Raw genomic sequence first — 16,721 nt, 5'->3', positions numbered from 1 at the left:
AAGAATAAAACTTATTTAAATTTTTTAAAATATTTTAGACACTTTTCGAGTATTTTGCCAACGAAAAACACAACGGTTAAAATGACCAAAAACACCAAAATTAGTTATTTGTTCTCATTACACCCGATTTAGAGTGTGAGAAGGAGTCATCATTTGTTAGGTTCTTTCTTGTGATTTGTTAGAAGAAACAATCTGGTCGTACAGATAGAACACAACGAAACAAACAAGAACTCATGGTTTCATCAATCTTTTTCTGACAAAAGATTATACCACATCCATACAGAAGAAATAGGAAGAAGAAGAAGAGAATACAGAGATGGGAACATTTAAGAGCTTTAGAAAGGCTTATGGGGCTCTCAAGGACTCAACCAAGGTTGGCCTTGCAAAGGTCAATAGTGAATTCAAGGTATTATTATTTTTCCCTTTGCTGGGAATGATTAATTATATGGTTCCTATTTTTCTAATTAATTTGGGTTCCTAAAATGTTTGATTGCAGGATTTAGACATTGCCATTGTAAAAGCCACCAACCATGTTGAATGTCCTCCAAAAGAACGCCATGTTCGAAGTAAGTTCCCATTTGTTTTCGTTGTATGAATGTGAGATCTATGCAAATTGAATAATGGCTCTTGCACCTGAGTTAATTTGTGTTGGATTAATTCTCTTTTTGATTTGTTTTTTTTTTCCCTCTATTTTGACAGAAATATTTTCTGCGACATCAGTTGTTCGTCCACGAGCAGATGTGGCATATTGCATTCATGCTTTAGCAAAGAGATTATCCAAGACCCGAAGTTGGATTGTAAAAAAAAATTTCTTCCTTATTCATTTCCTTTCCAAGTTTTTGGTTTTAATGCTCAATTTATTGCAAGTGTATCTTGTTATTTAAACATTGTTTGAAAATTTGTCCACGTCAATCTCAACAGGTGGCCATAAAGATTCTAATAGTTATTCACAGAACATTAAGAGAAGGTGATCCTACATTTAGAGAAGAGCTTCTAAACTACTCACACAGAGGACATATTCTCCAAATATCAAATTTTAAAGATGATTCAAGCCCTCTTGGTATGTATGCCCCTTTTGAATAACTATTTACACGGGGATAAAAGAATTTTTTAATTCCACAAACAAGTTTATAGAATTACTTGTATTTGAAGTACGTAACTCTCTAAATAATAATTTTCCTTTGGAAAAAGGTATTAGCATTTTTTAATTTATTATTACTTTATTTACAGCATGGGACTGCTCTGCATGGGTTAGGACATATGCACTGTTTTTAGAGGAACGACTTGAATGCTTTAGAGTGTTAAAATACGATATTGAAGCAGAACGCTTGACAAAGTCATCGCCCGGGACAAGCAAGGTTTTTTTTTTTTTTCTTTTCCCTTAATTTTCTTAATGAAAGATGCTAGCCGTAATTAATATAATTTAATCCCATAACCCTATGTTCTAAATTCTTACAGGCACATAGTAGAACAAGGCTTTTGGCTAGTAATGAATTATTGGATCAATTGCCTGCATTACAACAACTTCTTTATCGTCTTGTCGGTTGTGAGGTATTTCTTGAATTTATCACCTACAATTAGATTTTACATTTTAAATAATTGTGGGGGTATTATTATTGTTATTGTACATGTGAAATTAGGTTTTGAGTTACGAAATATTTCCACCATCTTAAATTGAGTGTCCACCTTTCCTACTGTCTCAAAACTGTTTATTTTACTTATTAATTTTTAATAATTAAAAAAATTTACATTAAAAATAAGATTTATAAATGTCATAAAAGAATTTTTAAAAAAATAATATTAAAACATCAAAGTCAAAATATATTTATTAGTTTTCGTGTCTAATAAAATATAGACATTCAATTTGAGATAGAAAAAATGGAATCAACCTGCTCTCATGACATAAGCTTCACATTTTTCTTCTAAAAATTTGAATCTAAAGCCTCTTAGTAGAAAATTTTCAAAGTCTTACTGTTTAAATATTTTATTTCCAAAATATTTGCACCTTTTTTATTATTTTTAAGTTGGTATTTTGTATATTATTTACATTTTGCAGCCTGAAGGAGCAGCTTACAGCAATTATCTTGTCCAATACGCCTTAGCTTTGGTATGCATTAATTATATACATACATATACACACCCATATATATATATATATTGTAAATCTTTTTATTGTTCTATATTTCTTGTTTGAAATTTTTAACTTTTTATATTGTTATTCATGTAGGTATTAAAAGAGAGTTTCAAGATCTATTGTGCTATCAATGATGGAATTATCAATCTTGTGGATATGGTAGGTTATCATGACATTGAAATAAAAAATAAACATCAAAATCATAGTTTATTAGTTTCTATTTCATTATTTTATGAGAAATTTCATTTCTTTTTTACAGTTCTTTGATATGTCAAGACATGATGCAGTCAAAGCTCTTAATATGTACAAAAGAGCTGGTCAACAGGTTGATAAATTAATATTGCTACTATTCTTTGTCTGTAGAACTGTATATTAAATTAATTATTAATTATTTATTTTTGTATAACTTTTTTCTTTTTTTACCATCCAGGCTGAAAATCTTGCTGAATTTTATGAATATTGCAAAGGATTGGATCTTGCTAGGAACTTTCTGTTTCCAACATTAAGACAGGTTCTTTCTTTAAGTGAAAATTGAAAGAATTAATAAATTCCCAAGAATAGGGCCTTACAGTTTTTTTCTTCCTTGCATTGAGCAGCCACCACCATCATTTCTTGCAACAATGGAAGAATATATCAAAGAAGCTCCACAAACAGGCTCTGTCCAAAATAGACTGGTGAGAGGACTTAATTACTCTATATTATTATATCTCTTCTCTTTGGAATTTTCTGTGAAATTAATCTTAAATTATCATTCTAAACTGCATTTAAAATTAATCTCTTAACGAGATATTTATTTTATTCATCAAATAATTATACTAAAATTGTGGATGCCTCATTGGTAATTTAAAAAAATGATGTTGTAGACTTCAATATGCTCAATTTGCTTGTTGTTAATATTGTTTAATTTACTTGAACTTTTATGGGGGATTATTAGTTTGCCAGAAGTTAAAGGCCCAATTAATAGATTATTTTAGTGTGTTTGTTGTCTTGGTCATTAATTGGAATTTATGAATTATTTTTAAGCATTTTCTACTTTTTAAAAGTTATATATTATTTGGTTTGAATTGAAAATAGTTGGAAGAGTTTTAGATAGAATTTTTAGCTAAAATAGTATTTTTTTGAGTTTTGATCATTATTATTTTTATTTTTTTTGAAATTTATGTATGTCATTAATTCACAGCAAGAATACAAATGTTTGAGAGTCTCATAAACGAAACATACAGAAGACTCACAACAACATCTATCCAGCATCAATGCTCCTTAATTGTAAATAATAAATTTGTTGCATTTTATTTGTGTTTGTTTTTATAATGTAGGAATATGAAGAGAGAGAGCAATCACCTTCAGCACCAGATGAACCTGTAAAAACAGAAAAGCAAGAAGATAAAGTTGAGGAGCCTGAGCCTAAATCATTAATTGATCAAGAAGAGGAACCACAACCTAGGGAGGAACTGGAGGAACCTCAACCACTTATATCGACTGAAAATACAGGAGATTTGTTGGTAAGTTTTATATGTATATAATATAATATTTTTCAATCTCCTTAACGCTACTGGGTTGGGTGAGTTTTTCATCAAATAAATTCTTCTTAATTTGTCCAGGGTCTAAATGAAATAAATCCAAGGGCTTTAGAACTAGAGGAAAGCAATGCATTGGCTCTTGCAATAGTCCCACCAGGTATGTGATATACAGTAAAGTATGGTGATTCAGGTAGCTGTAATTGTGTTTTCTTTTACTAACAGATGAAGCAATTGGTTACAACAAAAATTGGTAACAAACTAATTATGCCAAATTCTTTCGTTGGTTGATAGAAACAAAAGGCAAACAAATTCCTTAATGTGTTAAAAATTGAGTGCATTAGTGCTTACTTATTATTAGTATTGTCTTTAAAATCCATGCTAATAAATAATTGTTGAGCTAAAAATAAACACAAACGTACAAATATATTACTTAAGAGGGCCAATGTTATGAATCTTTAGAAAAATTATTTAATTCTTTCATATGTTGTGAAGCCTTATCCTAAAGTAAAATTTTAATAAGTTAAGGGCGGTGATGGACCTGCCGACCATTTAGCTTCACTCCTTTTAACTATATATATTATAATTAAAAGCAAATGGCACCTTTAGTGTTCAAGTTCAAGTCTCATTATCTATGAATTTAGTCCAATTTAATGTTATTTTGTTTGATTGGTTTATTAATTTCTTTCATACTATTTGATATATACCGAAAATTATTTGCTTGTAAATGTTATTTCCTCATGTAATATATATTCTCACAAGAAAACGTTATTTAATTAAAATTTATGAAATAGAATAAGATTTGCAATTAATTTTAGAGATAGTAAGTAAAAATGTCTCATATAGAAACATAAAAATATCATCATTTCTTGATTTATTATGACATTTTTAAATGTTAAATTTGTTACTTTCACGACCCTTTTGCCACCTTGTTCAATTAACTTTTGATCGTTTGCTTCTTTGAATATGTTATTTAATACTTAAAATTCAATAATTGTATTATATATATATATATATTTATATATATATATATTCTTGAAGGCACTGATTCAAGAAATCATGGTATAAGTGAAATTGGTGGTACGGGATGGGAGCTGGCACTTGTTACTACACCAAGCAGCCATACAGCTCCTGTGGTAGAAAGCAAATTGGTTAGTTTTTCCTACTCAATATTAGTTTACTTATTTTTACAGGAAAAAAGCTTAGTTAAAAGTTTTTGTACTTTAGGGTATAATATTTTTATGTTGGTTGAATTGCTATGCTTACTTTTCTTAATTTGAAGTGTTAAACTTGCAATGTAGCTAGTCTATTAATTTTGAATGTGAATCTTCTTTGCTATAATAATTAAAAATAAATCTTTTATTATTTAAGAAATTGAATTTAAATAAATTCTTATTTTTTTTCTTACATTCAATTAATCTCTTATATTTTTATTTTGAGTCAAATAAAGCTTATAAATGATTGACTAACTGCTATTAATCAAAATGTCACTTATCATTTTATATCACGTGATATTGATGTAGTATACTTACATGTGATAATAGATGATAACGTGTCATGTTGATATGGCATGATGACATAATCATATGGTATTTTCATCTTTTACGTCATTGTCATGTTAACGTCATGTGAATATAAAATGATAAGTAGTGTTTTAACTGATAATAATTAGTCAATTGTTAGTTATAAAGATATACTTGACTCAAAATAAAAATATATGGATTTGATTGAATGTAATAAAAAATTCAAAACTTATTAAAATTTTTAAAATAATTCAAGGAGTTTTTCCAAATATTATGTCATTTTTTCATATACTATTATGACAATATGAGATAAATTAGTATTACTACTTCATTTTGAATTTTGTCATTATTTTTAATTGCATTCAATTTTATTTTGATTGATTTTTGAGGAAAAAATCAATTGTGCGTGAAATATTTTGTTTATACAGTTTTAAAAAATATTGGAGAAGCAAAACTTTTAAGATGGTAAATCACAATTTTTCCATCACAATTGTGAAGGGAGGAGAGAGATTTAGTGTGAAATTCCATGTCAAGAAAAAGTACATGGACTGATACAATTGAAATATAATGACAAATTTTAACATGGAGCCATAATGTAGTACCAAATTTGATAGTTATTGCTGAGATTAATCCATTTAGTGATGATAAAGAATTGGTTTTTGGATAGGCGGGTGGATTCGACAAGTTATTACTTGATAGCTTGTATGAAGATGAAGCTGCTAGGAGACAGATTCAATTGACTAATGCAGGATATGGATATGGATATGGATATGAAGGGATGGCTGTGCCAAACCCATTCCAGCAGCAGCATGATCCATTTATGTTGTCTAACAACATTGCTCCCCCAACCAATGTACAAATGGCTTTATTACAAGAGCAAATGATGGTACAACAACAACAGCAGCAAATGATGATGGTACCTTACCAATACCAATCTCACTATCCTCAACAGCCTCAATATCTTCAACAGCAGATCCAAAATCCATTTGGAGACCCATTTTTTAACCTCCCACCAGCTTCAACATCACAACAAGGAAATCATGCACTACTTTAAATGTTATTTCAATTTTAATTTATTTTTTTAAAATTCTTTCAAGAAGAGGAATCATTTGTTTATTCTGAAATTAATTTTACTTATTTTTTCACTCAATAAAATATAAAAGTTTGTCCTTTTCGTACCTCATGCTATTGTTTACTTTCTTGTTTTTTAACTAATCAATTAATGTGTTTTAAACATTCAACTAATAATTTTACACACTTTTAGTGATTGACTTGTTATATCATATATATATATATATATATATATATATGTATATATAAGTATAACTCATCCTTAGCCCTAAATTATCCAAATTATAATATCTAATTTTAATATTTTTTAAGGTAAAATATATTTTTCTATAAAAGTACCAAAGTTTTAAAAATTCCCAGTTATAATTAATATCAATCAAGTGATACTGTAGATGTATACCCTACAAGTTAATTGAATTGGTTGTATTGATACAATTTTATCTATTAAATTCTTGCACTTACATATTGATATTAACTTATAAGGTAAACTCCATGGAGTGAATATGCCTTGCAAAAGGAATTACGAAAAGTTGTAATTATGAAATTCTTATTTCATCAAAACTTGTTCTTAAATTCTTCCTATTTGATACTTTGTCAAGACTGAATGTTGATAAAAACGACATACTAATACATGTTATACTCCTTACTTATGAAGTAAGTAATGGGTTTTATATATTGACGTATGAAAATACTTGAAAATAACATATGAACACTTCTTACAAGAAGAAATTTGTTGAACATTACCCATAATGAGAATTTAATTCAATAGTTCACTTAAGTGTCTACGAAAATATTGTCATGTGCTAGTAGTATTCAAGTTATTATATATGGAAATTGCTATACTTTTATACTACTTTAGCAGTTCTATCGACTTAGGATATTATAAATTTAATTTTGTTTCATAAACCTGAACCTAACTTTTTTAATAGACCTAAGTCAAACTTAAAATTTTATTAGAAAAAATAAATTCAATTAGATGGCCTCACACCTAAACAAAAAAAAAAATGGTGGCAACCTTTTTAATTTTAAATTATTGTGGGATCTTGACCTGCACATTGCAACAAAACAAGAAATTAAGTTAAAGCAATTATGAATGGTAATTGAAAATTATTTAGACTAATATCAACATATTTTAGAAAAGGAGTGCAAGTTAGCATAATTTGAAAGTTTAAAAATGTAAACAAATATAATTTTGGGACAAATAATATCTATGTTAATCACCAACCAAAATATCAAATATATGTACTTTTTTTAAAAAAATCAAATATATATGTGTGAATATATATATATATATATATATATATATATATATATATTAGTATATATAAACGTAGCGCCCATTGGTACTGTTTCAATTGGCTTCAATTGGCCATCCAAGTGTCATTCAAATTTGAAGGTCTACAAGATTTTTTTTTTTTTACTTCAGTTTATCAAAATGATGTTGTTTTGATTGCTTGGGTTATCTTTTTTTGTTCTTTTCGTGTTTCCTTCAAAACGACATCGTTTTGAGAACATGGCTTAGGGTTTTTCCCTAGGGAAGAGAATGATGTCGTTTTTCTTTTTGTCGTTTGCTCTCACTTGGTTTGTATTGTTTTTTGTTTTTTTGGTTCTTGGGTTGGTAGCAAAGTTGTCATTTTGCTTTTACCATTTTAGTTCTCTCACCATTATCTTTTTCCCCAGTTTAGTCGATAGAATGGTTGATTTCATAGGTGTTGGAAGGTTAAAGGAGATGAGTGGTCAATTTTTGGAGAGATAGCAGAGTGATTGTTATAAGAGGTGTTGATTTTTAAAGGGGAGGTGGGATGAACGGTTGTTTCTAGGGAAGAAAAAAAGAAAAGGGAAGAAGAGAAAGAGACGTAGGAACAAATGTGTGACGAGAAGGGGTTGGCTGTTAACGTTGCTAGGAAAGGAGGGTTGTAGAATCAATGGTTTTATGGTTTGGTTAAAAAAAGCAAAACTACGTTGTTTTGAAATGGAAAGACAAAAGAAAAAAAAAAGGATTGTGGGTTGCTTCTAGATTAATTTATTAGTTTTTGGTTGGTTTCTGATAAGTATTTCGATGTAAGGGACCCCATTGTCCGATTATTTGCCTTCCCTGGCATATGTGTAGTAACTTCTGTTGTTCTCCCACCAAGGGAACAAAATGTCTAGTCATTTACATTCTACAACACTCTTGAGTATTTCGTATTTCTTTTTGTCTACAATACTCTTTAGTATATTGTGGTTCTTTCTTTTTTTCTTGTTCGTTTTCTTTGTTCATTTGTTTACTAGGTTGTAATTTTTTTTATGATTGTTATTGTTTGTTCCCTATTTTTTTTTATTTTGTCCTTTAGTGGTTCAATGTTAATTGTTATTTTTTATTGTTTTGTTGTTGATCTTTTGAGGTCTACACATTATATTTTTTCGGTTTTTTTAAAATAATTGTAGTTATTTTTTTTTTATTTTAGTACTCTGTTCCATTTTTAGAGTTATAGAAACAGTAATAAAATGTTTTGTTTCTTTAGTTTAATTGATTTTGCTTTTATGCTTATGGATGTTAAAATATCGGACTCATGTTCATATTTCTTGGTTTTGGGTTTAGGATTTCTATGATATAATTTCTTCATGTTCATATATTTCTTGGTTAAATTTTGCTTTTATGCTTCTAGATGTTAAAAATCATGCTCATGCTCACGTTCATATTTCTTGGTTTAGGGCTTTGGCTTTAGGATTTGCATGATATAATTTTTTCATGTTCATATATTTCTTGGTTGGATTTTGCTTTTATGTTTCTAGATGTTAAATATCAGGCTTATGCTCATATTTCTTGGTTTTGGGTTTTGGGTTTATGATTTGTATGATATAATATTTGTGTTGGTTGTATTCTATACATGAAAATTTGGGTGTTAAATCTTTGTTATTTTTTTACTTTAATATCCTGTTGTGTTCTTAAAGTTGCTTTAAAGGTTTTCAAATTTGTATTAGTTGATTTAATGTCCTCTTTTATTCTTGTAGTTTGTTTGAGTTATTGTTGACAGTTACTGAGTTGTATTCGTGAATTATTGAACTGTTTGCAGTTGAATATAGTTTGTGAGGTGTGACTTTAAAGTATTTATTGGGTGTTCTTCTATTTTTATGATGTGTTGTTTTCTTTGAATAATTTAACTTTTCTTTTTTATTCTATTATTGTTTTGTTATCTTTATACAAATCTATTTGGGAGAATTTTAGTTCATTGCTTGGTTCATTTATAATTTTGCTTCTCTGCAAAAGCATACAAGATAAATTATTAACGTGTAGAAATAAGATAGCAGAACATTAAATAGTGTTAGTTCCATACAAGGCTAGTTTTTTCCCATTTAAGTCACTTTTGATATTAACAATAAACCTAGTTTCTATAGCTTGGTTAATAAAATAGAAAAAAAAAACAATTAGATGGTTTAATATTGTTAATTGAACATTGAACAGTAGGAAACAATTACATTAAACAAAAGTATTAATAGTTTTTTTTCACATGATAAGTTTAGTTTATACCAATTCATTTTCTACAATTGGTGTTTTACATTGTTAATAGATATCATTATATAATTCTTTTTATTCTAATTTACATAAACTATATATTATACGAATAAAATGTCAAACGAAGGTTTGAAAAGAAGAACAAGATGTAAAAAAACTACTTAGTCTTTAAACTAGTCATGGTTACTGTGATGAACTTTATGATGTCCCTTTTGTTGACAATCAACCTTTGTTCTTCAGTATGGAGCAAGGTTTTGTACTAACAAATAGCAATGTCATTGAAATTGTTAGTAGTGCAATTGTTCATGATGATTTGAACAGTCAAAGTTCAATCTATTATGAGTACACTGCTGAAACATATGATTTTGATTTTGAAAATCTATATGATGTACCAATTATGGATCATCAGTTAATGCAAATTGTTGGGACATGCATATCACGGGTGGCATCTCAAACCCGGACAACGACCCTACTTATGACCTTTGCATGACATTAACAAAGAAGTGGATTACTAGGAACAGGAGTTCATATTGCTCCCTATCTATGACTTATGCTCCCATAAGATCTATAAGAAGAAACAGAACGAGTCTAAACAACTCCAAAGTCTATATGCAGATGCACGTATTCTATTATATCAAACCTAACTTAACTCGGGGCCATGCAGTGTCAGTGTGAATTTCTTAAAACAACTTTAAAACCAAAAACTTTAAAATTCAAAGCTTTTAAAACCAAAATCTCTGATCTTTAAAACCAAAAGCTCTGATACCAATAAAATTGTCACGACCTAGTACTCCCCTCGAGCCCGTGACAACCGTCGCGACGTCCCAATCGACACTCATTACCCAAAATGTCAACCGGAATCCCGCAAGGCTTTAATATCAGCTTCTCATTTCCTTGATGAGTAACTATTACCAAATACCACGTTCTAAAAGATTTTAAACTATTTCCAACTTAAAACAAACAAAATAATAATTTTTATCTCACTGGGGTATTTTGATCATTTTTCCCTGAAAATTTCGAAACCGGCTGAATTGTAATATATAAGTACAAAACACATAATTCGAAATCAAAAATAAATTTGAATGTCTAAAACATTCATTTAAAATGAAAATATGACTATTAGAATAAAATATTTAATTTTCTAATAAAACAATATTTTTAAAACACTGTGTTAATAATTTTTACAGCGTAAAAGCAAAATAGATTCATACATGCTGTAATACAGATAACCAAAGTATAAAATTTTATTTATAGTGACACGTGGGCCCACGAATGACTAAGAGTATCTAAAGAAATGAACCTACATATTTTGAGGATGCTAGTCCAATTGTAATCCTCGATGAAATGAGCTATCTACCGACTATCCTGAGCCTGAAAGGGGTGGAAAGGAGTGTGGTGAGATTATATAATCCCAGTGAGTAAACAAATATCATTTAAAATATCTAAAGGTGAGTAAAAGGAGACTATTAAAATATTTCTTCCAAATATGTTTTTCAGAACATAAATATTCATTTCATTTAAAAACATTAACATGGCTTATGAGTATTTTAAAAGCTTGGCTCGTGCCAGAAACCATTATCATACTCAGTTATCAGGGATACCTTGGCCGAAGGCTATCCCAAACCGAGTCCGTCAAGACTGTTAAAAATTCATATTTCGAATAAATCATATTTTTATTTTAAAAACATAGCCGTTCCTTGGCGTTGGCTGAGTTCACCCTCACGTGGTGGTTTAGCGTGAAGTGAACTCTAACAGTGTTAGTCTCAGGAGTTATCCACCAGCACCTCTCATACTGAGATAAGATATAACGGGGTTTACCGTGCCCCTCTAATAGGCTGGTCCACAGAAACCTGCCCACTGCAGTAAGCTAAACCCATCATACAATAAAATTTTGACAGCATGACAGGGCTGATATATTACTACCCAGCCTGCAAAGGTAAAATAAAACAATTCATACAATTCATAAAACACAGTCCAGCTAGTCATGCCAACACAATAACATAAGCCATCAGTTCAGTCTTAAAATTACAACATATTAGTGGTCTCCAATTACTCTATTTTCAAAATCATCATTCAGTTTTCAAAACAATTTATAAAATCTTTTTATTTAAACTCATTTTTGTTTATAAAACCTAAAATTAGCCATTTAACTCATTTTCATAAAATTTCACCAAAACCAAATAAAAACATACTTTAGATAATTAAAATGATGATAAGGTTACTCACAGTACTAGGAGTTCGATATACTCCTATTCAATCTCTTTACCCTTGTTAGAGGGTTCACCACCTTGACACAGTACAAAATTGAGAAACTTACTACATTGGTCCTAAATTGAAATTAAACTAATTTAGGCTACTAATGCATGATATGGAATGCAAAATGTCCGATTAATCGCTTAAATGTGATATTCGACTTAAATCACATTATACACGGTCTAATTGGCTAAAATCTTCAATTTAACTCCAAATCAATTCTTCTCACTATCTACACTCCAATTATACCGAAATTACCTCAGTGACTGTGAATGAGATTCAATTTATCAATCACGGGTCAATAATCACACTTGTCTATACGTTGAGCAAAAATTCAGATTTTCACACCAAAATTTTCCATTTAATTTCTAGTCTCACCAAACATCAAATATTACTAAAATATCATGAAATATCATCAATTTCAACCACAATATCCTCCCTAGGAAATTCAGCCATTGATGGTTGATGGGGAAAATGAATTCTTTTATTGTTATTTTGTTTCTAAATATGCTAAACTAACTAAAAACACTAACATAACTTAAAATCAAATCAATCTAACATCTTTCTCTCTCCATACCCATTTTGACCAGCCATGAATTCACCATGAAAACATGAAATCTAACCATGAAAAATAAGGAGAAATGCATGGGAAAGGTAGATCACAAATCAAAATTAAGAAATTTTACCTTTGATTACTTGAAATCCACCAATTTTCTCTTGAATTTTCCCACTTAGGGTTATTGTTCTTCTTTTCCTCTCTTTGTTCTTGCTATGGCCGGCCATAATAAGGAGAAAATGGGCTGATTTGTGTTAATTTATAAGCCAAATAATTAATAGATGAGATTTTGCCAAATGTCACCTTACCATTGGTCAATGTGCCATTTCTTAACTATTAAGCTTTCTCTCTCCACCATATAAATTTCTTCAATTATCCATGATAATATTGGGTAAAATTCATGTGCTGGACAAGTGTTGGGTGTGTAAAATTACAATTTTGCCCATGGAGTGGCAAAATTACCATTTTACCCTTTGCTCAGAAAAATATCGGGATTACAAATTTTTCACTTCTCAACCTCAAATCATACTCCAATAAGTCATATATGATCAAAATCCTTCAAATTTTTTCTCATTTTGTCCTCGAGTGGTAAAATTACCATTTTACCCATAAATAGTGAAATTTTTGGTTTGACTCTAAATTGATCATCGAACCCTGAATCACCATTCTAAGTCATTCTGAAACTTTAAAATTTTTAATTTCACCCTAAAATCTCTATTTGATCTAGTTCAAGGCTTAAATCAACTTTGTTGTACCTCTAGGTACAATACCGACTTTTGTAAATTCTTCGAGACTTTTCTAGCATGCAAACATGCTATCCATCACATGTATGTCATGACAAGTATTTTATAAGGTCGGGCTTTACATAATAACTCCTTTGGTACCTTTTTGGCTTTGTTGCCAATCTTCTGATATAGCTAAGCAATTATTTTTCTTTATGCATAGTTAGCTTCATGGATCAATGTATAGGTTCTTCTGTTTTTATTTGTTCTATAGACATTTGCCTTTCACTTGCTTGGTATGTGATGTGATTGCGTGGGAAGGCTTATTGTGTAGGGAGGTTTTGATAACCCAATATACAACCCGGATCTGTTCTTCTAAACTTTGTTTATTTTCTGCAAGGCGCCCAAAATAATATTATCTCTCCCCACCACCATTATATGGTAGCCTTTGTATTTCAACTTATAAACAAAGACTACATTTCAAAATAATATATATGTTAATTTATAAATATTAAAATATCTTTTCAAATTAATTTCACAATTTTTCTTTTATATTGTAAATAATTTTCATAAATTTAATTACTTGTGGCAAGGCAGGTCAACCACCTAGTATATATAACACCAATAAAAAATATAAAAAATATACACATATGGCAATGAGTCGTTTTGAACTTGATCCAATCTATCCCATTGGGAATTTTATTGTTGTACATTTTCGTAAAATTTATTTTTAATATAAATTATATCCTAATTTCGTATCTTATCGAAGAGATATTTTAATCTCGTATAGATGCATTGTATTATTAAATTTTTTTAATCAATAGAAAGGGTATTTGAACTTGATTCTTTCAGTGTGGGATACATGTATTTATCACTAAAAAAAATTGATGAATCAAATAAATTCAGTTGAATTTCATAATATTTTACGTGAAATAATATTGATATTAATGTATATAGAGATGAAACAAATTAAAGTAGCATTTGGTAAACTAAGCTATTTTGTTTTTTTTTTCCTGAATAAAAATAGAAGCAATGTCTCCGTTTTTTCCTTAAAAAAACCAAAATAAAATACGTTTGGTAATATTCTTGTTACAAGAAACTTTTAAAAATAAAAACATGAAAACATATTTGGTAATATCATATATTTGTTTTTGTTATATACTAACTTAAAAAAAATATGGCAAAATAAAAAAACAATTAAGCTATATAAATAATCCAATATGCAAAATACTATTCCTGTAATTGTTTTACCAAGTTCAAAACTTGCACCAAAAGGTAAGAATGCAACCTACGACATAATATTCAAAGAAAAAAGTGACAATTAGAACAATGACTTTCAAAATTAACATTTTTAACTTGCTCATGCATATAATGTTAGCCAGTTTGCTTTTGTATTTCATCCTTACGAAATTTCCAACTCTCTTTTGAGAATGTCGTAGTGGGCCTATTTCTTTCTAACACTTCATCATGCATTAGATTAATAAAAATTGAAAATGATTTATCAGGCCGAGGCACACAATTCGTCTTGTTAGTTGGTGCAATCTCGATAACATCATCTCCAACACTACCATGGTCTATACTAGCCATCTACATTATAATAATACATGTTATCATTGGCAAAGCAAATTCAATCAATTCAAACAATTTCATCTAAAGTACTAGATGTAAAAGCTACACACAACTTTGACAAGGGAAAAAATAGAGGCAAAAGCTAGTCCAAAGCTAGCTATCAAAATACAACTTAGAATAAAAATGAACAAATAATATAAATCCCCATATTTGGCATAGATTGTTGCTTCCTAGCTTAGTTTGACCATATGACTAACATGGAAATTGTTAACAATACTTTAATCTCTCTCAAGTCTCAAAAACATTTTTATCAAGGCTCCCTTGTAGCTAATACTTTTTCTGTACAAAATTTCTAATTTCGTCTTTTGTCTTAAATGCTAAGACTTAACAGGGAAACGTGAATATAGCTATCATAAGTCACAAAGAAAATGACATGAAAAAAAAGCACTGTTTTATCTAGGCACCCAACATTTCCAGAAATAATAAATTAAATCCAAAAGATAAAATAAATCAAAAAGTAAAAAATAAGAAAAGAAAAAAGAAACTCGCCCAAGGTGGATCAGATACGAAGAAACTCATATAAGGTGGAAAAGTAAACGTATTAGACAAAAAAATAAAAAAGGATTTAGGGTTTGATCGTTGGAAGAGATAGGTATAATTGGGGATGAGATAGTTCAACGCATTTTTTGTTTTGAAAACGAAAACAAAAGACGTAAAACATCTTTTTGTGTTTGTGCTTTTTTTTTTCCACGAATTTCAAAAACATTTTCAAGAAAAAAAAGAGCAAAGCCAAGGTTATCAAATACGTTTTTTTTAATGTTACTATAATTTTACAAATAAAAATAAAAAATTAGTAAACACGCATTACCAAGCTGGACCTAAGTGTCTACTTGTATATTATATAATAAAAAATTAAAAGTAAACCTACTAAAGTTGCAACCAAGGAAAACTTTAACGTAACTTTTATGGAAAGGAATAAAAAGATTATTAGTAATATTTACTGGTGGATAAAAATATTTTTGGACTATTATTTAGCTAATAATTTAAATCGTTTTTATTTTAGTGATTTTTAAAATGGTACTAGAGATAACGCAGAAATCAAATTTTATTCGGATTTGCATCGCCCGACATTTGAGATTGTATAAAGAGTTATCATAACATGAATGAATAATCATCCAATTATTTCACCTTATAATTAAGTAAATAATTCTTCACGTTAATTATCTTAGATATTTTATTTTCTCAAGTATAAAACGTATAACACTTTTATTCGAATTTAATGAGAGAAAATTAAGATTTTTATTAGTAAAAGTTTAAAACCCAAGGGATCATAAAATCTGAGAGGACAGCCCCCTACTGCTAAATAGTAGGCCTGGCAGTAAGTCGTACAGTACTACTTCCTCCAAAAAAAAAAAAAAACTATGGCTAGAATGCTATCGAAAAGCGCTGCCCTCCGCGGCGCCATTCTTCACCACCACTGCGCCTCCTTCCTTTGCCACTTCTCATCAAAAGCCAAACTGATTGAAATCGACCTGGACTCTTCTTCTTCAACTGCATCCGCCATTAACAAAATGGAGGAAATGTTCCACGCCATAATGGTCCACAAGTCCACCCCCGATTGGCTCCCTTTCCTCCCTGGCTCCTCCTTCTGGGTCCCTCTTGAAATACCCCATACTTTGATATGGTGATAAATAAAGTTGATCGAATGCAAATTGAGTTCAATTAAAATGTTTAGAAGTGATAAAAGACGAAATGAGTAGTTTAGGATAAAATGTTTCGCAAGTGAGAAAATAATAATAAAATAATAATAATTTTATCGGAGGAGAATTTGTGAGATAAAAGGCGATTTGGAAGTCAAGTGAGGCATAATAAGGTATTTT

At 29.4% G+C, this 16,721-nt stretch overlaps 2 protein-coding genes across 2 annotated transcripts in view; both read left to right on the top strand.

Annotated features, from left to right (window-relative positions):
• On the top strand, positions 225-6,352 carry LOC18589395 (putative clathrin assembly protein At5g57200). Its single transcript, XM_007014351.2, has 15 exons — positions 225-406; positions 497-566; positions 700-797; positions 922-1,060; positions 1,231-1,358; positions 1,459-1,551; positions 2,057-2,107; positions 2,228-2,293; positions 2,394-2,459; positions 2,565-2,645; positions 2,731-2,808; positions 3,451-3,636; positions 3,736-3,811; positions 4,693-4,802; positions 5,842-6,352. The coding sequence occupies exons 1-15, from the start codon at positions 317-319 to the stop codon at positions 6,226-6,228; spliced, it is 1,719 nt and encodes a 572-aa protein (XP_007014413.2). The 5' UTR covers positions 225-316; the 3' UTR covers positions 6,229-6,352.
• The window catches only part of LOC18589394, a 6,843-nt gene continuing 6,383 nt past the window's right edge, over positions 16,262-16,721 (top strand). The window contains exon 1 of the mRNA XM_018126836.1: positions 16,262-16,493. Coding sequence (XP_017982325.1) covers positions 16,263-16,493 — 231 coding nt within the window. The 5' untranslated portion in view covers position 16,262. The remainder of the gene's footprint in view (positions 16,494-16,721) is intronic.

Source organism: Theobroma cacao, chromosome 9 (genome assembly GCF_000208745.1).
Source record: "Theobroma cacao cultivar B97-61/B2 chromosome 9, Criollo_cocoa_genome_V2, whole genome shotgun sequence".
Classification (NCBI taxonomy): Eukaryota; Viridiplantae; Streptophyta; class Magnoliopsida; order Malvales; family Malvaceae; genus Theobroma; species Theobroma cacao.
The sequence above is the reverse complement of the archived record's forward strand: the minus strand, read 5'-3'. Positions and strand labels throughout refer to the sequence as shown.

Bases quoted from the DNA above. Each gene is read 5' to 3' on its own strand.
- LOC18589395 (XM_007014351.2), top strand. From the start codon at position 317: ATGGGAACATTTAAGAGCTTTAGAAAGGCTTATGGGGCTCTCAAGGAC. The intron at 798-921 runs GTAAAAAAAAAT...CAATCTCAACAG, and splicing joins CCAAGACCCGAAGTTGGATT to GTGGCCATAAAGATTCTAAT. The intron at 4,803-5,841 runs GTTAGTTTTTCC...GTTTTTGGATAG, and splicing joins CTGTGGTAGAAAGCAAATTG to GCGGGTGGATTCGACAAGTT.